This window comes from Myxozyma melibiosi (assembly GCF_037950935.1).
Source record: "Myxozyma melibiosi strain Phaff 52-87 chromosome Unknown BZA70scaffold_9, whole genome shotgun sequence".
Lineage (NCBI taxonomy): Eukaryota > Fungi > Ascomycota > Lipomycetes > Lipomycetales > Lipomycetaceae > Myxozyma > Myxozyma melibiosi.
Window position 1 is genome coordinate 719,341 of NW_027042923.1, and position 24,486 is coordinate 743,826.

The window sequence follows — 24,486 nt, forward strand, 5'->3', positions numbered from 1 at the left end:
AACAAAAGACGATACAAAAGCCCGGACTCGTCCTCAACTACTACTACTTACTACTACTTACTGCTACTCACTACTACTCACTACTACTCACTCACCATGGGCGACTTCGACTTCAACAACAACTCGCATAGGCGCTACAACCCACTCCTCGACTCCTGGATCCTCGTCTCGCCACACCGGACCCAGCGGCCCTGGCAGGGACAGCAGGAAAAGACCGCCGGCGACGCTCTTCCTTCATACGACCCGGCCTGCTACCTCTGCCCCGGAAACACGCGCATCACCGGGGAGAAGAACCCAAAGTACGAGTCGACCTACTTCTTCGTCAACGACTACGCGGCCGTCAAGCTCGACCAGCCCGACTACGTCACCCCGCAGACGTCCGACGACGACGTCAAGAGCAGACTGTTCAAGGTCCAGGGCACAAAGGGGAACTGCTTCGTCATCTGCTTCTCGCCCAAGCACAACGTCACTCTTCCGCTCATGTCTGTTCCCGAGATCCGCGTCGTCATTAATACCTGGACAGATCTCTATCTGAAGCTGCAGCGTGAGACCGCTTTCCGCTACATGCAGGTGTTTGAGAATAAAGGTGCCTCAATGGGCTGCTCCAATCCCCATCCTCAGTATGTCTTTCTCTTCTTATTACTATTCTGAAATACATATTAACACACACGCAGCTGCCAAGTTTGGTGCACAGAGAACGTCCCGACCGATCCAGCAAAAGAACTCACATCGTTCGGCGCATACAAAGCAAAGCACAACACCTGCCTTCTCTGCGACTACCTCTCGGTCGAGCTTGCCGAGAAATCCAGAATCGTGCTCGAGAACGACTCCTTCGTCGCTCTCGTCCCCTTCTGGGCCGTCTGGCCGTTCGAGACCATGATCCTCGCCAAATCCCACGTCGCTTCGCTCCCGGACTTTACAGACGCGCAAAAGGAAGATCTGGCGGCGATCATCAAGACTCTCACCACCCGATACGACAACCTCTTCCTCACCTCGTTCCCGTACTCGATGGGTATCCACCAGGCCCCGATCAAACCCGTTGGCGACGAACACAGTCTCGCGCACTTCCACATGCATTTCTACCCTCCTCTTCTGCGCGGCGCGACCGTCAGAAAGTTCTTGGTCGGCTACGAGATGCTGGCCGAGCCGCAGCGCGACTTGACTGCCGAGCAGGCCGCTGACCGGTTACGCGCCTTGGATGACGTGCACTACTCTGAGAAGTCAACTTAATGTTTATAGATCAATTACTAGTACATATAAATTTCACAGTACAACTTATAAAAACAAAATAAACTAATCACGCTGATCTACTGCACAGACTCCTTCTTCGCCTCTGCGCGCTTCAAAGCCGGATCGATCTTCGATGTATCCTCATTACCAACATGAGAATTCAAATCATGCACGACCGCCTCTGCAACAGACCGTCCGTTCCCAAGATAATCAAACCGATTCCCATAGTATGTAAACTTCCAGTCCTCGTAGCGCGGCACTGCCAGCGCCTCTCGATAGTGCAACGTAGATCCGGGCCACAATGCCGTCACCTTATTCTGAGACGAGCCGGCCTTGTACCAAGACTTGCACTCGTCAACCCAGATCGTCGTATCCATAAACTCATCCTTGTGTTCATTAAAGTCCTTGACCGCATCTGCGCAAACATCAAAAGCTTTGATATTCTCTTTCTGATAACGCGAGATCATGTCGATCATATAGTTAACCTCGACCTCGATAGATAGCAAAACCGGTCCGTTACCGATCGGACAATTCGGGCCAAGACTCACAAAGTAGTTGGGAAACCCAGACGCCGCGATGCCAAGATACGCTTGCGGGTTTCCTTCCCATACTTCTGCGAGCGATTTCCCGTCTCTGCCAATCACTGGAAATCGGGGTTTGAACGATGTATCGAATCCCGTGGCCATAATCAATACATCCATCTCATGTTCACTGCAGCTCTGTTAGTATATATGATTTATGAAGAGCGTCAAAACACAATCAAACTCACCTCCCGCTAAGGACCTTGCAACCCTTCTCAGTAACCTCGCTAACCATCGAGAAAACGACCTCCACCTTTGGATCCGAGAGAGACTCGAGATAATTGCGACCAGGCGTAATCCGTCGGCATCCAACAGACCAGGACGGGATCAGCTTCTCGACCAGCGCAGGATCACCCAACTTGCGCGTCATCTCGGCTCGCATAAACTCTCGCGCGCGAAGCTGATGCTCAGAGTCACGGAAAAAGGTCTCAAACTGGCCATTCAAGTAATTCTCAGTCTCGCGGCGCATCTCAAGCAGTTCCTCGGGATGTTCACGGAACCGCTTCTTGTCTTCGTCGCTGTAGACCTTGTATTCCATGCCAACCGGGGGCGAGACCCACGTCGGTTCCATGATGAACGTCGTGAGCTTGCTGACAATCGGCAGAATGGTCGGAAGCACCTGGATAGCCGACGACCCATTGCCAACAAGACCGACTGTCTTCCCGGTGAGGTCTTCAGACTCGTCCCAGTTGGCGGTGTGCAGCAGCTTTCCCTTGAAGGAGTTCAAGCCGGGAATCGGAGGGTACCGCCATGCATTGAGGATTCCGCTCGCATTGACAAGGATATGGCACCAGTCCGTGATGATCTCGCCGCTCACAAGATCCTTGATCTGAACAGACCATGTCGCGCTCTCCTCGTCCCACGTCGCAGCAGACACCTGGTGCTGAAGCTTGATGTATTTGTTGAGATCGTACTTGTCGGCAAAGTGCTTGAAGTAGCCGTAGATCTCCTTGGACGACGCATAGGAAGACGACCACTCCGCATAGGGCTCAAACGAGTAGATGTACGAGTGCGCGGGAACGTCACACGCGCAGCCGGGATAGCGATTCTCCCACCAGGTACCCGCGATGCCCGCGTTCTTCTCGTAGACCGTAAGATCAAAGTCGTCAAAGTGTCGCTGGATCTTGTAGGCGTAGTAGAGACCAGACGCGCCGGCGCCGATGCAGATCGTCTTCAGACGCCGCTGGGGTGTGTTGATGGGATTCACAAACTTGCTTGCCGTCATCTTGCTTTGATTGAGGAGAAAGTAAACTGGAGAACTGTAGATGATTCTTCAGAACAGCTGTTGTCCGCTAGAAGGATCTGCTGCAGATATGCAGCAAATATAGCTGCCAGACTAACAACATTATCCCCGTCGCAGGCTGACAAAGACTGCGGGGAAGCACTGGCAACAATGCGATCAGAAACAGTCGTAGACTACTGACTGATCATATTGTGCAGACGAACAGATGACTGTACTTTTTCTCCGTCAGATCAGGATTGAGTCTGTCTCCGAGCCCTACAAACCCTACGTGAATACGCTCATCGCAGCATCCAGCTGACTTTGAAGACTTGGAATACCGACAAAGCCCAGCACGGAACTCGGAACTTGGGCCTTGCCGATGGGATAAAATAAATAATAATACATTAGTCGACTCGTACGAGCCCAGTCAGATCTTTCTGACAAGCAGCCGCAGCTACCCCACATAAGCAGCCGCACATCAAGCGGCGGTTATCTCATAAACATAATACCAAACGGACCTGTTCTCCTTCGTCACTACCTACTAGCAGACGACAGAGCAATATGACGGTCACCTACACGACGCCCGAGGAGCTTGCAGAGAGTCTTTCAATTCTACGCACAACTTTTTCTTCTGGGAAAACCAAGGATATCGCCTGGCGCAAATGGCAGCTGAAGCAGGTGTGGTGGATGATCCACGACAACGAAGACGCCATCGTCCAGGCTCTTCAGCAAGACCTCAACCGTCACCGCTTCGAGTCTTACGCCTCTGACATTCTCGGAATCAAATCAGATATACTCGATCAGCTTGAACATGTTGAGAAATGGGCTGCGGATCATATTCCAAAGGAAGCTGGGTTTATTTTCGGCACCCTGGGAAAGGCACGCGTTCGCAAGGAGCCTCTTGGAGTCGCGCTCATCATCGGCGCCTGGAATTTTCCCTTACTCCTTCTACTTCAACCCATGCTAGCAGCAATCACTGCTGGTAACTGCGTGCTTCTCAAGCCATCTGAGCTCGCGGTTGCCTGCGAGACCCTCCTCGTCGATCTGGTCCCCAAATATCTCGACCAGGACGCAATCCGAATCGTCACTGCCGGACCGAATGAGATGCCTGAGATCCTCAAGCAAAAGTACGATCACATTTTCTTCACCGGCTCAAACAAGATTGCTCGGTTTATCACTGCCGCGGCGGCGAAGCACCTTACTCCAACCGTGCTTGAACTCGGAGGCCAAGGACCCGCGATAGTCACCAAGCTAGCCGACGTTGATCTCGCCGCTAAACGGATCGCGTACGCCAAATTTCTCAACGCCGGCCAGATCTGTTTGTCGGTGAATCATGTATTTGTTGATCCCGCTGTTTACGATCAGTTTATTGAATCTATAAGCAAGTGGAACGACAAGTTTCTTGGGGAAGGGAAGGGCGACCTTTGCCAGATTATCAACGATCGCAATTATGCTCGGCTGGAGAAAATGCTTGCTGCGACGCAGGGAAAAGTTGTGTACGGCCGCAAGGGAGATGCCAGACAGCGTCTTCTTTATCCCACTGTTGTCGGGGATATCTCTATGAGTGGTAAGCTACATCATCCGCAATTAAGTATGCTCAGAAAGCTAACAATTACCTAGATCCGCTACTATCAGAGGAGCTCTTTGGTCCTATTCTCCCAGTTGTCAAAGCTGACTATAAGTCGGCCTACGAAATAATCCGAAAGATGGATCATCCGCTGGCCATCTATATATTCTCGTCATCGCAAGCAGAGATTGACGAGATAATCGCCAATACCAACTCTGGCGGTGTCACTATCAACGATGTTCTGATGCATGCTGGTGTGCATGGCGCCCCCTTTGGCGGCGTTGGCGAGTCCGGGTACGGCTACTATCATGGAGTTCACGGCTTCGACGCATTCACGCACACCCGTACCATCGTCGGTCCTCCCACATGGCTAGATAAAGTCATGAGTTTCCGCTATCCGCCTTTCCATGTCAAACATATCCCCAAGATCGAGGTCAAGAACAAGATTGGGTTCAAGCGAGGCGAGACGCTAGCAGATCAGAAGATCAAATCAGGCTCAGGACCGTTTTCCAGAGCCAAGACAGTTATATCTATCGTGGTATTGCTGGCCGGATTGTTTCTGCTCACTGGTGCCTCAGATGGGTTCAAGGCGTCATTGTTCAACATCTGCTCGACTTATTCGGAAAAGTATCTCAGGCCACTGATCCACTCAGTGCAGCTCACCCTCCCAAAGTCATAGTCAACAATCTAGGTTGTATATTATCAGAGCACTAAATATTCAATGAATGAAGTTACATTACTACTCTACTGCTAAATTAAGACATACGTAGCACGTCGCTCATTCTGGATACATGACGGGACAACTGTTTTATAAAAACCCGCTGCTTCTCTAAAAATCCGCTTTAGTCGGCTAATATCAAATTGATTTCGATAACTCTAACAATTGGACAAAAGTATTGTATATAATATTCTCGGACTTTACAAACTCCACTCATCAATCCAACGGCTTATGCGGGTTCAAATCAGACATCACATCCGCCCCGCCATCCTGCATCCCGACACGCATCCAATCCGGAAACAACTTGCTAGGAACCGAGATATATGCAAACGCCGGAACCAACAAGTTACTCGAGTTGCCACTCCACAATGTCTCGGCGATCAGACCGCCCACATCGGCTGCCGACAGACGCGGCATGAAAAATCCACTGCCAGCCTTCAAACCAGCAAACATCTTGGTGTTCACAGCCGAGGGAGAAATGCATGAAAAACGAACCGCCGGGGCTTTATAGATATGCTTGGTCTCCGTCTGCAGACCTTCGTAAATATTGATCGCGGCAGCTTTGGTTGCAGAATAATCCGTCACTCCCGCCGTTGCCAAGTATCCTGTCTGGGACGCGATGATCAAGAAATGCCCATGATTGTTTTTGACCATGCTCGGCAAGAACGCCTTTGCGGTATACAGCATGCCCATATTGTTCACGCCAAAAGTAAGCTCAATATCGCGCTTCGTAGCTTGGAGAATTGGCTTGCCGCGACAAATACCCGCATTGGCGACGACTATGGTGGGATCCCCGATGTCTCTGTTAATTGCGTTAGAAGTGCACTAAAGCGTTATCCGACAGGAGAAGTTAAACCATACTTTGAGATTCTGGAGGAGACCTCCTGAAGAGCTTCGTAATCCGTCAAGTCGACCTTGTAGAAGTGCACATTCTTAGCTATGGCGAATAGTTAGTGCTTGTTCCATGTAAACACAACGTTTGTAGAGAAACATACGTGGAGCATATGTCAGAGGCAGAACGTCCAAGACCACGATCTGACTTCCTCTAGACGCAAGCTTCTTCACCGCCTCGCCTCCGATTCCTCCAGATCCTCCAGTCACGACAATAATCTCTTTAGGCCAGTCGAACTTCGCATCAACGCCATTATTCAACGCCTTCTTATTCAATGACCGGTTCAGGCGAATGATTGCACCAGCACAAAATAGAACGATAGATTTGTACAGCAGAGGGGCGAACGGTCTAACGATTCCGTATTTCAAGAGACCGCCTGTCTGCTCGATAACGAATTTGTTGTCGGTGAACAAATGCAGTAGAATTGGTGCAAAGGCAGTGATGTATGGGTTCAACGCCGTTTTGTCGATAATGAGGAGAAGATCTCCTAACGTGAACGCCATTATACAGTTCGATGCGGGAAGGAGGATGCAAAGCGGAGTTCCATGACGGGACGCTGTATGAGCTTAAGAACTCGGGTCTTGATCACAACCCAAAAGTCTGAGGAAGACCATGTTGCGGGGGAATCAGTCAGCGGGTTTGGTGCGGCCGGCACAATTGCTGGAACGGAAAGTGGTGTAGTCAACATTTTCTGACACACCTATAAACCGACTGAGCCTTCTCCATCTTGGAAAATGGAGAATCGAGAGATCACTGGAACCCTAAGACCTTCTCGGAAAGAAGCCTCTTCTCAAAAGAAGCAAGTCACAACAAGAATTATTGAATATGCTCCTGCTCAGCTCTAGCGATGATCTGCATTATTCGTCGTCTGCACACCCAAGTGTTCCTGAGCTGGGAGGTGAGCATCGCAGTGTACACAAACGCTACACAAACCCCGGATTATGACGTCAGCGACTTGTTTGCACTTATATTTCTAGTTATGACTTCGAGCCAGCCAAAGAGCCAGTAGATAGTTGGTTAGCAGATACGGTCAACGGTCACAACTATGTCTGTAGTATATGATGATTTTCAGCTATTAGGAGAGGCGGACGATGACGAAGAGGGTAAAATATTAACTACGCACGAACTGAGAAAATATCTCAAGGCTCTTTGTGTCAGAAAAAATACACGTCCGACGCTCAACAGCACTAAGCCGTCAACGCTTCTCTGTACCTTCTGTCTCCAGGCCCTCAGGATTATGATCATCACGACCAGTATCGGGCAGAGGCTATTGCCCAACCTACCAGCCGACCCCGCGTTTCCCCGCATTTCAGATACTATCACCAATATCTGTTCCTCATGACCGACTCCACGAGCCCGCATCGATATTTATTATATCTCATGATTCTTGTCTGCGCGCGAAAAAAAGCTGTTCTACTTCTATCTGTATAATTTCTGTCATCATCATTATACACCAAAGACCTTGCCAATGACTAGCTCAGATACCAACCTGCCTGTGGAGGCGAAACCTGCTGCGGAGGCTCACATGGAGCACGCAGACGATGGCAATGACATTCCGAGCTCGGACGCAAACGCAGAGGCTACTGCTGATGATGATGAGCCAGAGGAAAAATTCAGGCTTTCTCTGCAGCATATACTGGCTATCATATCGTTCCAGTTTGGCTATATGTCTGACGTATTCATTCTGACTATGTCGTCGAGTATTCTTCTCCAAATCAACGAAGACATCGGTGAGTATCATTTACAAAACAAGAGTGTGGTATTCCATAGCTATCTTTCTGACTTGAATTTGCAGGCCCGTCTACCGACTACACTTGGATGGCCAACTCGATGACGTTGTCGGCTGCCGTTCTGTCACCCTTCGTCGGTCGCTTGAGCGACATCTTTGGTCGCAGAAACTTCCTGCTTTTCGGAAATATCCTATCAGTCATAGGATGCGTGATGTCAGCCACAGCCAAGAGAGTGGACATCGTGATCGGAGGCGCTGTTTTCATAGGCGCCGGCTCGTCGATGCATCAGATAGCGTGGTCTGCTTTGAGTGAGATGGTCCCGCGCAAATCTCGCTCGGTCGCGCTGGGATTCTTCATGATGTCAATTTCTGCTTCAACCGCGTTTGGTGCTCTAATCGGTAATTTACTTATTGTATTCCTCCAGCTCGATACAATGTACTAACCTTCTTTTCTAGCGTATGCTATGGTACAACATACTACATGGCGAGATACCTACTGGTTTGCATTCTCACTTAATGCAGCGGCCTCTGTTCTTGTGTTTTTCTTCTACAAGACTTCTCAAAAAGGCATCAGAGACGAGGGACTTACTACCTGGCAGAGCGTCAAGCAGCTTGACTTTATTGGCTTTTTTTTATTTCTCTCCGGACTTGTCCTGTTCCAGCTCGGGATCTCTTTTGGGGGAAACAAGTTTCCATGGTAAGCGTTTTTTCTAGCCAGTTTGCGGACAGAGGTTGCTAACTCACTGCGATCAATAGGAAATCAGCCGGAACTCTGGCCCCTATGATTATTGGTCTTGTCCTCTTGATCGCCCTGGGAGTGTGGGAAGCGTACACTACCTGCCCTTATCCACTGTTTCCCAGGGTCGTATTAAAGAAAGTCAGAGGATTTACGGTCGTCATCGCCGTTGTCTTTTTGGTCGGCATGGTGTACTATTCCACCGCAATTCTGTGGCCTCAGCAGGTTGAGAGACTGTACACCACAGATTATGTCGGGATCGGCCTCTATTCTTGCACGCTCAGTCTTTCTGGTGCAATCTTTGGTCCGGTGTCTGGATACGTTTTTGTGAAGTTTAAGCATGCGCGAATCCTCTTCACTGTCTTGGTCACCGGAGTAACGATCTGTTCAGGTGCTCAGGCTGTTGTCTGTAAGTTCAACATCTTCATGCTGATTACGCAGCTGTATATACTAACATATTGCACACAGCTCCTACGTCCTACGTCGGATCTACGATTTTAGTGGCAGTCATAGGTGCGCTGATTTCGAGCATCACGATCATCTCTACGACAATGGCTCAATTGGGAGTCCCACATGAGTACATCGGCGTTGCAAGTGGACTTGCCATCACGTCCCGATCTGTGGGTGGAACTGTCGCTACTGTAGTCTACACTACAGTCCTTCAAAACGACGTTTCCAGCAGAATAGGTACAGTTGTCGGTACTGCTCTCGCAAAGGCTGGCCTACCCACCGATGAGATCGTGAATGTGCTATATGCTCTTGTCGAAGGCGATCAATCGGCGCTGGCTTCCATTAGTCCCAATATTCTTGCTGCTGGGGAGTATGCCTTGAAGCTGACGTACGCGCATGCTTTCAAAATGGTTTATCTGGTATCAATTGCCTTTGGTGGTGTTGGTATGATCTGTGCTGCTTTTTCGATGGACGTCGATCATCTCTTGACGTCGCAAGTGGATGTTACTATGGAGCATGCTAATGCACCAAAGGAGAGCCGTACGGAAGACTTAGAAGCCGAGAAGGTGTAGTTTCCGCTGTCTTACTGAATATATTGTATCTCCTTGCTATCTGTATATGAGTAATTACTTTGAACTAGAGTACAACTCAAATTTAAACGGCAAATGTTATTATACTATAATCGATTTCTATATGCCTATCAAGTACATGAACGGAGATCTACAGAAAGATATAGTATAAATAGGAGAGGTATCCAATTTTATTATCGTAGCTACAGTCATTTCACTTCATTGCGTCATTGCGTCCCTAAGAAAAAGCATACTAATCCAAACACACACATTCAAATACCCATGACCTGTCCACCAGCAACCATTGTGTACTTTGATTTCACTGATGTGCAATCCAACATTACACAGCTCGCAGAATAGTCCTTGTTTAGCTTCCACAATCGCCGCTGGTCAGATGTATAATACTGCTCAGCTAACGGACTTTTCTGAAACACTTTTTCTGCCCCGAAAATAGGTCGCTGAAATCCACAGCCAGCGCCTAGCGATGCAACCTCGGGAGACGATACACTATTTTTCATGCGAAGTGTTAATTCATGGATGAGTGTGTCTAGCAGCAGGTCATGATTTTGAAGCTCTGTTTCTCGGCCTACTGAGGCTTTCAACGCATATGATGTTTCGGCCTCAGCCAAATGCCTCAGGGTAGGGTCGTTTGGATATATTTTGGTCTTGAAGAGATCTAGGATGTTGATCGCCACCTTGAGGCTGTCAATCTCAACCACAGTGTTTAGAAATAGCTCGCGAAGTGTTGTATCAAGATCATAAGTTCCGGCACGCAGGATCAGCTGGTCACGGATCGTGCCCCAGTCAATGAAATCAATGAGCAGGGAGTGGCGCGGACTTAAAAACTGAACCGCTGTCGGACAGAACGGTTCTGGAATTGCTCGGCGGAATGCTAAGGAGGGGCACAAACGCCAGCGCATGATAGACTCCATGATTTCGTTCCCTCCCTGCAGCGCTTAGTATTAGTAGACTGTTTTTGAACAAATAAAGCCTTATCTGCGGAAATGTACATACCACGCCATACACATATGAACGCAAACCGCCATACGACGTAATCAGGTTGATTGCAATCTTTGCAACGTCGTGTACTGCTTGCGTATCGACAACCGACAAGTACTCTGCCTTCAAAGCTTCAATGGGATCAGATATCTGCTTGACGTGCTCAGATCGAGGCTCATTAAGTCGAAAGCCGCATAATGAGGCCAAATATATAACTCCAGCTTCCTCAACACTTGCGGCAAACATCTCTGAAGATATGCTGTGATTTTGTACTAGTATATCTGCACTGCTCACATTAATCGCACACTCAGCGGGAAGCTGCCCGTTATGAGTGAGATCTGGCATACAAGGATCTGTAGGTGGACTCAAAAACCTCAGATTAAACATCTCCACATCTATAGGCGAAGAACCGGCAGCTCTAAAACCCCCGGATGCTGTATATCTTGTTACATCGTCATTCGGAGACTGGAAAATATGCAATCCATGGCTGTCGAAAGATGGCAGCTCCAATGAGTGTCCGTCCATGATGGACAGTAATCCGTCATTAATCGGCGTGGCAGATTGGGGACCCGAGTCAATGCTGCTATGCATGGCGGCACCATTGGCAGAAGCAAAGCCTGTAGCTTTCACGGCACTCGCGATATCGGATAGCAGAATCTCACTATTCTGATGATCTAGAAATCGCTCGCTATTCTGCTGTGACTTCGAAAGATCTGTAAGATCTGTGTCATCCAGAGATATGCCGTCAATAGAAGAGGCAGTCGAAGGGATTTGATGTGCCTGTTGCTGTACTTGAGTGGATCTTTTCTCTTGTGCGCCGCGTGGAGCGAGAATGAGCTGAAAGATCTCGTCTTCGGCCAATGCGGATGCCGAATTTGCAAGACTGAGAAGTTTCTTGCGAGTGCGTAAAAGACTATCGCGCAGTTTTTGATTTTCTTCCACAAGGTCGACGTACGAGGTGAGCAATGAAGGTGATACCCCGTCGGCAGGAGTGCCTTTCATGGCGTCGATGAATGACTGTAGCTGTCGCCTATGAGCGAGTTGCCTCTCGCGGAAACATTGCTGCGATATTCTGAATGAGCAAGATCGTTAGACAAAACACAAGTAGTTTTTGGTGGAGATCAAGATGAGACAATTACCTGTTCTGGGCGCGCTTTCGGGCAGCGCGCTGGCTGTCGGAGGGCGAGGATGAGCTCTTCGCACCCGATTCCTTTACTGACTGGCCAGCAGCAGCAGCAGTAGTAGGATTAGAGGTTTTCGAGGCGCGGCTGGAGCGAGCAGGCGGCATCGTTGTGAGAATGTATCACGATGAGGAAGAAAGGATGGATACAACAGACGACGACGATAGCGTATTGAGATGCAGAGCCAGGGCCAGTCAAAATGAGGGGAAAGCGACTGAGCTGAGTCGCTTCCCCTCATTGTGCGACTCAGTCGACAGCCTGCGACACATTTAACGGCGCACGGAGTCTGCGTCGGCCGATAGAGTGTGTTTACTGGGACATGTGTTTAAACTTTATTTTCTCTGCTTGGCCGTGTTTATGGACTTTGTTACCAACTACACACTCTTCACTTGCCGCTCACCTCGTTCAGATAGTTCACGATAGTCTTGAACGGGAACGAGTTATTCAGAGTAGACGGGCTCGGGATCTTTGCGGTCAGAAGAGAGTCGTGCGTGCCCTCTGGCTCGATCGCAACAACGGCACCTGAGCCGATTTTCTCTGCCAGCGCCGCACACGCATCGTGCAGCACCTCCACCTCTCCGTAGAGAAGAAGCACGTTGATGCCCTGCACAGCTTTGCGGAGCAGCTCTGCGTCTGCCTGCGCGGCACTCACATAAGAAGAACGACGGGTCTCGCGGTCTGCACAGTAAGTCTTTGCCCAGTAGTCCAACGCTGCATAAGAGAGGACATCCGTGTTGTGTTTGGGATCAAACGAGCCCACGGGGTTAGGCTCAAGATCGACCCATGGTGAGACCAGCAAGACAGTCTTGGGCTTAACAATCGGCTCCTTCAACGCATAGCAAGCAGGATGTGGCTTCTGGAAGTGCTGCAATAGAAACAACGCAAGGTTTCCGCCAGCAGAGTCTCCAAACAGTATAATGTTGCTGTTTTTGTCGACCTCGGTGAGCTGCTTGTAGAGCAAAGCCGCATCTTGAAGCGGAGCAGGATACGGGTTCTCTGGTGCAAGACGGTAGTCAAGGAAAAGAACCGAGAGATTCTTGACGTCGGAGAGACGGGCGATTGCAAGTGCCGCATGCACATGGAACCCGAGCGCGGGAAGAAAGTAACCACCGCCATGCAGGATCAGAAGGATGGGATCGCTTGGTGTACGCTCGGGAGCCTTGAGCGCCCAGCGAGCAGAAAATCCTGAGCCTTCATATGGCTCATTGTACCCAGGAGGCACTGGCGATGCAAGACTCTTGATTGCTTTCGTCATCGTCTGATCGATTGGCGAAGCAGCTCCAAGAAACCTATACAGACAGTCAGTCCGTGTAAAACGAAGCTCACTTGTAGCTGCGTATGTCATACCTGATGTCGTGCACCGATAGCTTGCCAGAGAGATGCGCACCCAAAGCGTCCGTTATGACCTTCGTCAGCGATCCCTTGCGCTGTGTCGTGCCAGTAGCATACCCGTACAAAACACCGATCAACGACCCGGCTGCAACAGAGTATTAGTCGCGTCCGCACCCTAAAGAAACCAAAGTGCTACTTACGAAGGGAAAGGATAGCCGTAAGTCGGCCCATGTCTGCTGCAGGTAGTGTGGAATCACACCGCAAGAACGAGGAGACTTCATCTTACTATTTATAAAGCCGACAAAGGCTGGCTCCGGGCGGTGAATTGGTTTCGGATAAGATGAGTTCGAAAATATTAATTTCCGGTGAAGCTGACTAATCTGAGCAGGATGTCGAGTCGTCGCCCTAATCCTGCTCTGCGCAGTCGCGAGCGCTGCCTTCTGGCTGACTGTACCAAACGTGCGTAATGCTCTGATCCGGTCCTCGATTCCCACTCACCAGTCGACCACTGCTCGCGGTATGGCAGTCACAGCGCGGCATTGCAGCATACTTAAAGCATCGTCGTCTGCGGATCACACACAAAATGGATCCACCTATCCTCCTCCATCATCTTCGTTCTCCCGCACAAACCCTGCACCATCATGACCATCAGCCCACGCGGACAGAAGCGCAGCATTCGCATCGCGAACTGCTCCGGCGCAATGAGTGACGAGGGTGCTTTCATGTACAAGCAGTGCACCGAAGGTCCCATCGACGCCGTCACCGGGGACTACCTCGCCGAAGTCAACATCGCGGCAAACTCCCAGGCGTACCGCGCTGGCACCCATCCCGGCTGGGAACCCACGGCCGAAGAAGGCTTGATGCTCAGTCTCGACGTCATTGCTGAGAAGGGTATCAAAGTCGTCATCAACGGAGGGTCCCTCAACCCGAAAGGTCTTGCCGAGAAAGTTCACTCTACCGCGGTCGAACGAGGACTTGACCTGAAGATCAGCTACGTTACCGGCGACGACTTCTATGACCAAGTCGACTCTCTCCTCACTCCTGAACGTCACTTGGCCCACTTCGATTCCGCCAACCACGACGTCAAGCTGGCCAAGGATACCGACGATTTCCTGAACGACCCCAACCGCGTCATCGTCTCTGCCAACGCTTACATTGGCGCGAGAGGTATCGTTGCCGCACTGCGCGCCGACGCCGACATTGTCATTTGCGGTCGCGTCGCCGATGCTTCCCCTGTCATTGGTCTTGCGATGTGGTGGCATGGCTGGTCTGAGAAAGACTACGATTTCCTGGCCCATTCACTTCTGGCAGGTCATCTTATCGAATGCTCCGGTTACGCTACCGGTGCTAACTTTGCCGACTTTGATCGCTACCGGCCTCAGGAGAAACTTGTTGATCTCGGATATCCAATTGCAGAAATCAGCAGCGATGGCACCTTTGTTATTACGAAACATGAGACTCTCAACGGAATCGTGAATCTGGATACCGCTCGTGCTCAACTTCTCTACGAGCTTCAGGGAAACCTCTACCTCAATTCTGATGTCACGGCCGATCTTGCCAACGTCGAAATCAAGGAAATCGGCAAAAACAGAGTTGAGTTCAGTGGGGTTAAGGGCCTCCCACCGCCTCCGACAACCAAGCTTGCGATTTTCTATGTTGGTGGATTCCAGTGCGAGGGCATGATTGTGGCCACCGGCCGCAACTCTACCGCTAAGTTCGACCTTCTCAAGCTTCAGATTACGAGGGCACTCGAGATCCTTGGTACGAAAGATCAGCTTGATATCCTGGACTTTCAGGAGTACGCGCACGCTGAGCCCAATCCGCATGATCAGAAGGCGGGTTCGTCTTTTATGCGTCTGTTTGCGCAGGCAAAGACTGCGGCGGTCGCGGGATCTCTTGGGCGTGCACTCTACAAATTCGGCATGCAGCATTTCTCTGGAATGCACTCGACGATGGACTACCGCACTTTTATTCCAAAGCAGTTTCTGGCTTACTATCCTTCTCTGCTTCCGCAGTCTGACATCACCGAAAGCGCCGTGATAATTGGCAAGAATGGCGAGAAAGATATCGTTATTCCTGCAGGAAATATCTCCGAGTCTATCAGTCTTTCGCGCGACTCCTACGAGACATCTAACCCTGTCGACCTTGCAACCTTTGGCGAGACGGTATACACTGCCATGGACGAAGTCGTCCTTGGTCGTTCAGGTGACAAAGGCGCGAATGTCAACATCGGCCTGTTTGTGCACGAAGACGATGAATGGGACTGGCTGCGCACATACTTCACCGGCGATCTTATGAAACGTCTTGTCGGTGATGACTGGAAGGATGAATACTACCTCGAGCGAGTGGAGTTTCCGCATCTCAAGGCTGTCCACTTTGTCATTTACGGGATTCTTGGGAGAGGCGTGAGTTCGAGTGTGCTGTTGGATTGTCTGGGAAAGGGCTTTGCGGATTACATTCGAAGCAAGTACGTCGACGTGCCAAAGAAATTTCTGGCGAGGTACGAGGGGAAAACAATCTTGATTGAGTGATTGTGGTCTTGTGATTGTGATGGCTTTTCATATACTATATTATCAATGCAGCGTCTTCCTTTATGTTTTTATCGTAGACTATGTGTCCTCCTCAAACTCTCACCTTCAGTCTTGTATCAAATGTTGACGTTTCAACTCATAGTTTCAACACATAGACGTGGTAGTTGTGTAGTGAGTAGTCCGTTGATTGACTATGTGGAGAGAGCTTCTTCCAGTTTTCATGCGATCAAAACATATGATTTACAAGTTGGTTTATAGATAGAAATATGTATTTCAACTAACACAAAATCCCACACAAGCACAGATATTTTGTCGTTTCACTCAAACACTGCGACCTACTCGATCTCGGGCCACTTTGCTTCGTACGCGTTCAAAAAGCAACTACCGACATCGTACTTCAGCTGAGTCTTCTCAAACTTGGCGACTGGTCCCAGAAATGTCATTTTTTCACCCTCAGGTCCTCCTAAATGAGCATCGATTTGAGCAAAATGCTTGGGACTGAACAGCTTTGGGGTAGTCTTCATCAAAGACATAATTGTCTTCTGAACCAGACTAGGCATGTCGTCAAAATGCCGAAGAGACAATGAGGCGTCGTGCATCTCGCGCAGTGACTTTTGAGTCTCGTCGTCTTGAACTCCAAGTCCGATATAGAAAAGGTTGAACTGGTTCAATGAAACGGAAACAGTCGACGACTCTCCGGAATTGGTGCGGTTATATAGAGCATGTAAGATTCCGATGAGACCGATGATGCCAACCTGATAGTCAGAGTTTGGTAGGAGCGGGACAACAGGCTCGTTCAAGCCCAAAAATCGTCCCTGCAACCAACTGACTCCCGTGATCTATCTGCAAGTTAGAGCGAATATAAAATAAAACCAACACTAAGAAGAACTTACACAATCACTGATCTGCTGCCAACCAGATCTGTCTTTGAAGGGACCCTTCCATCCATAGCAGTTCTCGCGGACATAGACAATACCTTTGCCGCGACGCTTCGCGATTTCGTGGATATACACCTCCGAATATCCCAATCGCGCCAGAGCACCAGGCCTGTACCCGTCTAGCAAAACATCTGCATCCTCCAGCAATTTATCCAGCGCCTTTTTGCCTTCCAATGTCTTGAGATCGAGAGACACGTCGTACTTTCCCAAATTTCCATCGACAAGCAGTGGACCCATGTCCGGTTCAGTAAGGCACGACACGCGCACTACTGTCGCACCATATAGCGCCGCAAGCTTTGAGATGGTCGGTGCGGCGATGACGCGCGCGATCTCAATGATTTTGATTCCCTCAAGAGGGCGGAGTGCGGAGGTGGAAGTAGTCGTCGGCCACGGAACCGGATTGAGGCCAGGCGCAGGTTTTGACTCAAGAAGATAAATCGGATCGTCTTTGATTGCTTTGCCTTGTTCCGAACGAGCGAATTCTTCGGGAGTCAGGCAAATAGTGCCGGCTTGACGAAAATGTTCGTTGGACTCAATATCCAGCCATTCGGCGTCATGCTGCTCAACTGTGGATATATAATCCTTAATTGCCTGATCCATCGTCACAGATCTATCGATAGGCAGTCCGAGCATCGTCAAAATAGGAGTCGCATTCATGCTCCCATGCAAATGAAAGAACCGGCCGTCCTTGGTAGGATAAATGTTCGTTGCAAGACGCCGATATGTGTCGAATGACCGACCTTTATCGTAAATCATATAACGCTTTGCAATCTCTGGATCTTGCAGCGTCTTCCCAGCAACCCTCACAACTGCTGTCGAAAACAGGAACAATGACGCAGCGTCAGTGTTCACGGACACTTTCTGCACCACACCAAACCGCTGCTCCGTTATGGCATTAGCAAACGTGGCGGCGAGAGCCCACAGAGCAGCCGACGACTCCGACATCTTCATCGGGGTCGGAAAAAAAGGCGCATCGATGGAGTCCGTATCAAAAGTGGTACGGTCAGCAGCCGAAAGGACTGAGGGTGGAAGGGCGAGGCGCGAGTCGGTCAAGAGGACATTGTGGAAAATGGAGTCCGCCTCTGCGGAGATGCTGGAAGGCATTTCGATGGCGTATAGACGAGGACTGAGAACACCAGTTAGGCCTTCTTTGAAACGATAGAGTGTACTCGGGGCTCACGACAAGCTGAAATAACCATTGTAGTAGTAGTTGAGATTATCATCATGTGCGTAGGTAGTGGTAGGTTTGGTGAGTGTTGTCTGCCCCAGTCATGTTTTTCTGACATCGGTGCCTCTTACAGAAAACTCTAATTCTCCGCTCTCATGTTGGGAGCCTACCGCGGACCATTTGGGCGGCACTGAAGCTGGAATCGATGCTAAACTACATTTGTTTTTCAACAGCAGGGCCATATGTTGGATTTGACGGACTGGTTGGGTTGAAGCTCCATCAGATAATAATATATTTGCTGTCGAAGCAGATTTCTATTTCTATTTCTACTGACTCAATAAATCATCGGCCTTCGACTGCGATTTTCTGCGCTCTTGTTTATTTTACGCATAAGATGACTTTTCGGCTGCAATCGAAGCTATGAGGAGTAGAAGAGAAATGTATACAGAGGAGCACAAACACAAACAGTGAAGACGAGGACATGCTTGAGGCCAGTGCCGGTTGACGGTCTGCAGCGCTGTGAGGAAGCAGCCGGACGTAGGGGATTATTGGGTGAAGGGTCAGCAGCTTGGCGAACTGAGCCGCAGATCGGGGAAGCATATGCAAGAGGAGTGACGAGAGGAGGTAGAGCTGGCATTGGATTAGCACGAGAGCGTGGCGAGACTGCGAAGCAAAGGTCAAGACGCAACCAAAACAGACCCTACTCTCCTGTAAAGGTGGGGTTTGGCGTAAGAGCGATGATCCAGGTCGAGGAAGGCAAAAGAGGTAGGTAGAGGGGAAGCGCAAGAGCGAGGGATAATAAAGCGGGAGAGGAGTGCAGGTGAAGTTAGTAGTAGTTGATCGCGTTCCGAGGGACGCAGCCGGGCGTTTGTAGTTGAGAGCTCAGTCATAAGATTATCAATAGAGGTGACATGCTAATGGTATCCGGAAGCAATTCGTCCTATAGGTGCAGTCCATTATCACCACTTCCGGATAGCGCTGGAGAAAGACGATTAAATAAATATTCATGGGCAAAGAACACGCTACAAACAGAATCTTGAGAATCTGCCGCAACATGAATGACTATCATATTTGTTGTCAAGGATTTTGACCAAGGCGTTGCCAGGGAGTAGGTCTCCGAGCCTTGCTCGTCTGACCTCAGCCATTAGTGGTGGTAGTAGTAGTAGTAGTAGGCCGTAGAAAAAGTCGTTCTTACGAGCTCATATTGTTTTCGAGCTCGAAGCAGCGATCAAAGTGCTTTTGAGTTTACCCCTGCACTGCGTCGACGCTTGCTGAACTCAATTGAAGATCTTCGGGTGAGGGAACACGGTGGACATACAGAGCACGAGGGGTATTAGAGAGATTGAGGTTCTACTCAGCATATTGTCGACCACACCGGTGACCACGCGCCATTCCCCGGTATTTCTGTAACCAGGACTGAAGAGGAGGAGGGAGGAGGTATTACTGATAATGGGTCTTCTTCGACCGCTCCCGCCTCTGCTCTGTCCTTTCGACTGATGGGAGGCCTACGCACTCGCAATCATAAGTTACTGTAAGCCTGTTCGCAGTGCTCCTAGATAATAATCGACACTTGATAAAAGACCGGCTGTAAGATGCTCCCCATTCATTCGGTGACTTCTGATTCGTCCTTGCTTTGAGGCGGTATGGAGTCGAATTAGGAACATTATTATTTTCCCTGGCCGAACACGTATAGCGTCCGTAACTCGCAATCATGGACATAAAGACCGACTGGAAGATAAGAATGAGTCATTAGCAAGGCACGCAGAGATTACGAGTGATGGTATCATTTGAAGATATGTGGATGTGGCATGGACGAGAGCGAGGAGTTAGCCCATTTGGACCCTAAAACCCTTTTAGCCGATTTTTCTCGCTCACATCTCTCACGGCACATCCCGGCCAGCGCTAGGTCGCCTTGCAAAGCAGGACCGTGTCCCCACGGGCCTTTCGTAGGCGATGACTAGACGACGGTGATATGATTGATGGCCCCGACCGGAGTGGCCTCCCAAGTCCGAGAGCGGGCGGTTAGCGTTTTTACCACGGAAATTTAAATGTAGCAGAGATGGCTTCCGGTCAGAGTAAGGAAGAAAAAGCTCAATATTTTCAGCGCAGAATATCACGGTATTCTACAATATAGCGCTGTAATGGTTCAGTAAGCCAATTTGTACTCTATTATATCCAGTCAGTGTATGCTGTTGCGTGCTCAAGTCTAACGCTAAGGGTGCTCTCCGCAGAAAGGTCCTTCTTCTCGGCTCTGGCTTTGTGGCGAAGCCCACAGTCGACATCCTCGCAGCTCGCCCCAACACCGAGGTCACCGTTGGTACGTGGAAGATGATATATTTCTCATGATTAGAGATGAAAGAAGAAGAGCGCAGTTAAGCTAATTGGGCTCGTTGCAGCATGCCGTACTCTCGACAAGGCGCAGGCTCTCGCCGGCTCGTCGGCCAGCACCAAGGCCATCTCGCTTGACGTTACCGATCCTGCTGCGCTCGACGCTGCTGTGTCTGAAGCTGATCTTGTCATTAGGTGTGTATTTATCTTGTGTTTGTCTTTGGAGACGGTTGGGTGGGCATAGTGCTGACCTATAGCTATTAGTTTGATCCCTTACATCTACCACGCGACCGTCGCTGCCGCGGCTATCAAGTTTGGCAAGCACGCGCTCACCACTTCGTACCTCTCGCCCGCGATCAAGGCTCTTGAGGAAAGGTTAGTTTATTTTTTATTATTTCTTCTTAATCTAATTTCCTATAGGTATAGAAGGAAGTGGCCGTCTAACTATCTGAATTAATTTATAGTGCGAAAAAGGCCGGCACCATCGTCTTCAACGAGATTGGTCTGGACCCCGGTATCGATCATCTGTACGCCGTCAAGGCTATCGACGAGATCCACCAGGCCGGAGGTAAGGTCAAGTCCTTCCTCTCCTACTGCGGAGGTCTACCCGCGCCCGAGGCCTCCGACAACCCGCTCGGCTACAAGTTCTCCTGGTCGGCGCGCGGTGTGCTTCTCGCGCTCCGCAACAACGCAAAGTTCTACCAGGACGGCAAGGAGGTCGAGATCCAGGGCAAGGACCTGATGAAGTCCGCAAAGCCGTACTTTATCTACCCCGGCTACGCTTTCCTTGGGTACGGAAACCGCGACTCCACCGTTTTCAGAGACCTCTACAGGATTCCTGAGGCCGACACCGTCTTCCGTGGCAATCTGCGTTACCAGGGTTTCACCGACTTTGCCCTCGTCCTCGTCGACCTCGGCATGTTCGATGACACCGAGAAGGATTTCCTCAAGTCGCCGATTCCCTGGAAGGAGGCCTTTGCCAAGCTCATTGGCGCCGGCTCGACCAGCGAGGCCGACGTGCTCGCCGCTGTCGACGCAAAGACTACTTTTCCCAGCGCCGAGGTCAAGGCTACCATCCTCAACGGTCTCAAGTGGCTCGGACTCTTCTCCGACAAGCCTATAATGCCCAAGGGCAACGCGCTCGACACGTTCGGTGCCACGCTCGAAGAGCTGATGCAGTACGGCCCCGGCGAGCGCGACATGGTCATGCTGCAGCACAAGTTTGGCATCGAGTGGGCCGATGGTACGACCGAGACGCGAACCTCGGCTTTGGTCGACTACGGTGATCCTAACGGATACTCGGCTATGGCCAAGCTTGTCGGCACGCCATGCGCGATCGCCGCCGGGCTTATCTTGGAAGGATACTTCAAACCGACTGGAATTCTGGCGCCGTATAGCCCTGAAATCTGCGACCCGCTCAGAAAGATTTTGAAGGAGAAATATGGCATTTTCATGGTTGAGAAGACGCTCGTTTAGATGATGTTTACTGTAGCTATGTACCTATTGATCATGCATTTTTATTGTCCATAAATCAACTTCAACCAATGCGTCATCCTGGAACTCCAAATTCAGAAAAAACAATGTACATGTAGACTCACAATATTAATGGTGATGAATATTTTAATTATCATGATAATATCTTTTATAGAAATACTTTAAAAATAAAAAGAAGGAAGATATAAATGAACCAATAAAATTAGATATAGAAATAGTAAAGAATCCTAACTCTATAGCTTTAGATTCAGATATTAAAGATATTAAAGATATTAAAGAGTTTGTGTATGGTTTGAGATATTAAAGATATTAAAGATATTACATCAGAGAAAGTAAAAGATGAAAAAGAAGAACCTTCTACTTGAACTTCAACTGTCAAGAAGTTTTTGTGTGTTGAACTAGTACTTCCTTCTCCTTTACAATTATACTTGGTACTTCTACTTGAGCTGTTAATCTGTGGTTTGGCTTCTACTTGAGCTGTTAAACTGTTGTTTCAAATTCCACTTCTAGTCTCACTTCTGCTTCTACTTGTAGTTTTCTCACTTCTGCTTCTACTTGTAGTTTTCTCACTTCTGCTTCTACTTGTAGTTTTAACTTGTCCTAGTTTTAACTTGTTTTTTTTGCTTTTAACTTGTGCTTTTAACTCGTGCTTTTAACCTGTACTTTGTGCTTTTACTTGTGCTCTTAGCTTGTATTTAAACCTATACTTTGTACGTTTAACTTGTGCTTCTATCTTGTACTTTTAACTTGTTTTTTGTGCTTTTAACTTGCACTTGTACTTTAAACTTGTACTTTAAACTTGTACTTTTAACTTGTTCTTTGTACTTTTAACCTTTTTTTTTTACACAGTATCAGAGCATGCCGGAATGCCGGAAAATCCCGTATTCCCACTTGCTTTCTATGGGACTCGCGCTTAAGGTTTGCGCCGCTTGCCTTCGATTCCCACATGGCGCAAGTGGGAATCCGGGGATTTCCACTTTCCAGCCCTTTCTGCAGATTTTTAGACTGCCTAGCGGTATTATCGACCTCTTATTATTTGCAGATTATTTTAGTTTTTGAATTAGAGTCGATTTGCGATCATTTTGGGCCGCTTGAACGTAGAGCGCTGTTTTGGATGGGCTGCCTCTACGAGCCCCCGGGTTTGGCTTTGGCCTTGTAAGCGCCTCTACGAGCCCCCGGGTTTGGCATGTAAGCGCCTCTACGAGCCCCCGGGTTTGGCATGTAAGCGGACACACAGTATCAGAGCATGTCGGAATGCCGGAAACTCCGGTATTCCCACTTGGTGTCTATGGGACTCGCGGTTAAGACATTGCGCCGCTTGCCTTCGATTCCCACATGGCGCAAGTGGGAATCCGGGATTTCCACTTTCCAGCCCTTTCTGCAGATTTTTGAATAGTATGGCGGGTTTATTGAGCTTGGATTATACGGCAAATGTTTTTAGTTTTTGAATTAGAATTGATTTGCCATGATTTTGGCCGGGTTTGTTGTATGTCGCGCTTTTTGTATGGGGTGCCTCTACGAGCCCCCGGGTTTGGCATGTAAGCGGACTTTGGTTAGTCATCCATTCAAAAAGGTATCACGTGACATTAAAAGTCGAGGGGTTTGTGTGTCTGACTTTGGTTAGTCATCCATTCAAAAATGTATCAGGTGACATTAAAAGTCGAGGGGTTTGTGTGTCTGAGATCTTAAGAGAATTAAATTGATTTTCGCAAATATTATTGTAAATTACATCAGGCCTTACGTAAGCACACTTTACACGCTAAGAGAATTAAATTGATTGTTTACCAAGAGTCTTGGAAATTGGTTTGTAAAACAACCAATAATGCTCTGTCGACTCTGTTTTTTTGTCTTCACACGTGCTGTACTCTTATACTTGATCGGCCTCTTTTTCAATTTGTTTCGGCTTTGTTTAAGCCTTCGTTTTAACATATTTGTCAGCTTTGTTTTTCTCGACTTTTGTATGAGTTTTCCTTCTACTCTTTCCCTACCTGTTCATACAAGGCTTTAATGGTTACCTTCTATGCTTAAATACTACATCTAACTGGTGGTTCTAAAGCGTACTCTCCGGGTTTGAGTGTACACCTGTACTTTGTACTCTAATATATAATTGAGGATTTGACACTGTACTTTGTACCATACAAGTTCTTCTGCTTTGTACTTTGGAATTATGTTTTAACTCTTTAAACTTGTACTTTTAACTCTTTAAACTTGTACTTTTAACTTGTTCTTTGTACTTTTAACTTGTTCTTTGTACTTTTAACCTGTGCTTTTAACTTGTGTCTCTATCTTGTACTCCAAACTTGTACTTTTAACTTGTTTTTTGTGCTTTTAACTTGTGCTTGTACTTTTAACTTGTTTTTAGTGCGCTTTCAACTTGTGCTTATAACTTGTGCTTGTACTTTGTACTCTTAACTTATGCTTTTATCTTGCGCTTTTAACTTGTGCCTCAGACCTGTACTTTTAATCTGTTTTTTATGCGTTTAACTTGTGCCTTTATCTTGTACTTCAAACTTGTACTCCAAACTTGTACTTTTAACCTGTTTTTTGTACTTTTAACTTGTGCTTTTAACTGGTGCCTGTACTTTGTGCTCTTAAATGGTGCTTTAATTATTCTGTGCTTCAAACTTGTACTTTTAACTTGTGTTTTGTGCTTTTAACTTGTGCTTTTAGCTTGTGCTTTTAGCTTGTGCTCTGAACTTGTGCTCTTAGCTTGTGTTTTTGTTTTGTGTCTCAAACTTGTACTTTTAACTCGTTTCGTGTAGTTTTAACTTGTTTTCTGTGCTTTTAACTTGTACTTTAGACTACACAGTATCAGAGCATG

At 48.5% G+C, this 24,486-nt stretch overlaps 12 protein-coding genes across 12 annotated transcripts; 7 read left to right on the forward strand and 5 right to left on the reverse strand.

Annotated features, from left to right (window-relative positions):
* The first annotated feature begins 2 nt into the window (after window positions 1-2).
* Window positions 3-1,255, forward strand: BZA70DRAFT_307258 (galactose-1-phosphate uridyl transferase). Its single transcript, XM_064914824.1, has 2 exons — window positions 3-620; window positions 675-1,255. Exons 1-2 carry the CDS (start codon window positions 97-99, stop codon window positions 1,228-1,230), a joined length of 1,080 nt encoding a protein of 359 aa, XP_064767266.1. The 5' UTR covers window positions 3-96; the 3' UTR covers window positions 1,231-1,255.
* Window positions 1,256-3,402, reverse strand: BZA70DRAFT_281859 (flavin-binding monooxygenase). Its single transcript, XM_064913173.1, has 2 exons — window positions 2,000-3,402; window positions 1,256-1,941 (listed from the first exon to the last, which is right to left on the reverse strand). Exons 1-2 carry the CDS (start codon window positions 3,034-3,036, stop codon window positions 1,308-1,310), a joined length of 1,671 nt encoding a protein of 556 aa, XP_064767267.1. The 5' UTR covers window positions 3,037-3,402; the 3' UTR covers window positions 1,256-1,307.
* A 70-nt stretch (window positions 3,403-3,472) lies between these two features.
* BZA70DRAFT_259360 (aldehyde dehydrogenase 3I1) lies at window positions 3,473-5,335 on the forward strand. The gene is made up of 2 exons (XM_064910854.1): window positions 3,473-4,600; window positions 4,654-5,335. The coding sequence occupies exons 1-2, from the start codon at window positions 3,595-3,597 to the stop codon at window positions 5,277-5,279; spliced, it is 1,632 nt and encodes a 543-aa protein (XP_064767268.1). The 5' UTR covers window positions 3,473-3,594; the 3' UTR covers window positions 5,280-5,335.
* Window positions 5,336-5,339: 4 nt separating this feature from the next.
* Window positions 5,340-6,885, reverse strand: BZA70DRAFT_206509 (putative short-chain dehydrogenase). The gene is made up of 3 exons (XM_064910175.1): window positions 6,314-6,885; window positions 6,180-6,255; window positions 5,340-6,120 (listed from the first exon to the last, which is right to left on the reverse strand). Exons 1-3 carry the CDS (start codon window positions 6,711-6,713, stop codon window positions 5,535-5,537), a joined length of 1,062 nt encoding a protein of 353 aa, XP_064767269.1. The 5' UTR covers window positions 6,714-6,885; the 3' UTR covers window positions 5,340-5,534.
* Window positions 6,886-7,239: 354 nt separating this feature from the next.
* On the forward strand, window positions 7,240-9,860 carry BZA70DRAFT_206521 (trichothecene efflux pump). Its single transcript, XM_064910176.1, has 5 exons — window positions 7,240-7,940; window positions 8,006-8,338; window positions 8,396-8,636; window positions 8,696-9,084; window positions 9,144-9,860. The coding sequence occupies exons 1-5, from the start codon at window positions 7,679-7,681 to the stop codon at window positions 9,695-9,697; spliced, it is 1,779 nt and encodes a 592-aa protein (XP_064767270.1). The 5' UTR covers window positions 7,240-7,678; the 3' UTR covers window positions 9,698-9,860.
* A 106-nt stretch (window positions 9,861-9,966) lies between these two features.
* Window positions 9,967-11,981, reverse strand: BZA70DRAFT_268638 (uncharacterized protein; the record flags this gene model as incomplete). Its single annotated transcript, XM_064911176.1, has 3 exons — window positions 9,967-10,641; window positions 10,709-11,765; window positions 11,833-11,981. The coding sequence occupies 3 exons, from the start codon at window positions 11,979-11,981 to the stop codon at window positions 9,967-9,969; spliced, it is 1,881 nt and encodes a 626-aa protein (XP_064767271.1).
* Window positions 11,982-12,153: 172 nt separating this feature from the next.
* Window positions 12,154-13,513, reverse strand: BZA70DRAFT_281864 (Alpha/Beta hydrolase protein). Its single transcript, XM_064913174.1, has 3 exons — window positions 13,407-13,513; window positions 13,222-13,351; window positions 12,154-13,163 (listed from the first exon to the last, which is right to left on the reverse strand). Exons 1-3 carry the CDS (start codon window positions 13,435-13,437, stop codon window positions 12,260-12,262), a joined length of 1,065 nt encoding a protein of 354 aa, XP_064767272.1. The 5' UTR covers window positions 13,438-13,513; the 3' UTR covers window positions 12,154-12,259.
* A 35-nt stretch (window positions 13,514-13,548) lies between these two features.
* Window positions 13,549-15,794, forward strand: BZA70DRAFT_281865 (uncharacterized protein). Its single transcript, XM_064913175.1, has one exon. The coding sequence runs from the start codon at window positions 13,848-13,850 to the stop codon at window positions 15,735-15,737; it is 1,890 nt and encodes a 629-aa protein (XP_064767273.1). The 5' UTR covers window positions 13,549-13,847; the 3' UTR covers window positions 15,738-15,794.
* A 197-nt stretch (window positions 15,795-15,991) lies between these two features.
* BZA70DRAFT_307264 (CAIB/BAIF family enzyme) lies at window positions 15,992-17,994 on the reverse strand. The gene is made up of 2 exons (XM_064914825.1): window positions 16,631-17,994; window positions 15,992-16,576 (listed from the first exon to the last, which is right to left on the reverse strand). The coding sequence occupies exons 1-2, from the start codon at window positions 17,777-17,779 to the stop codon at window positions 16,073-16,075; spliced, it is 1,653 nt and encodes a 550-aa protein (XP_064767274.1). The 5' UTR covers window positions 17,780-17,994; the 3' UTR covers window positions 15,992-16,072.
* Window positions 17,995-19,984: 1,990 nt separating this feature from the next.
* On the forward strand, window positions 19,985-21,679 carry BZA70DRAFT_281868 (saccharopine dehydrogenase; the record flags this gene model as incomplete). Its single annotated transcript, XM_064913176.1, has 5 exons — window positions 19,985-19,992; window positions 20,075-20,160; window positions 20,240-20,366; window positions 20,436-20,546; window positions 20,636-21,679. The coding sequence occupies 5 exons, from the start codon at window positions 19,985-19,987 to the stop codon at window positions 21,645-21,647; spliced, it is 1,344 nt and encodes a 447-aa protein (XP_064767275.1). The 3' UTR covers window positions 21,648-21,679.
* Window positions 21,680-23,323: 1,644 nt separating this feature from the next.
* BZA70DRAFT_281874 (uncharacterized protein) lies at window positions 23,324-23,887 on the forward strand. Its single transcript, XM_064913177.1, has one exon. It carries the CDS (start codon window positions 23,488-23,490, stop codon window positions 23,671-23,673), a length of 186 nt encoding a protein of 61 aa, XP_064767276.1. The 5' UTR covers window positions 23,324-23,487; the 3' UTR covers window positions 23,674-23,887.
* A 49-nt stretch (window positions 23,888-23,936) lies between these two features.
* On the forward strand, window positions 23,937-24,342 carry BZA70DRAFT_281875 (uncharacterized protein). Its single transcript, XM_064913178.1, has one exon. The coding sequence runs from the start codon at window positions 24,140-24,142 to the stop codon at window positions 24,320-24,322; it is 183 nt and encodes a 60-aa protein (XP_064767277.1). The 5' UTR covers window positions 23,937-24,139; the 3' UTR covers window positions 24,323-24,342.
* Window positions 24,343-24,486: the final 144 nt, after the last annotated feature.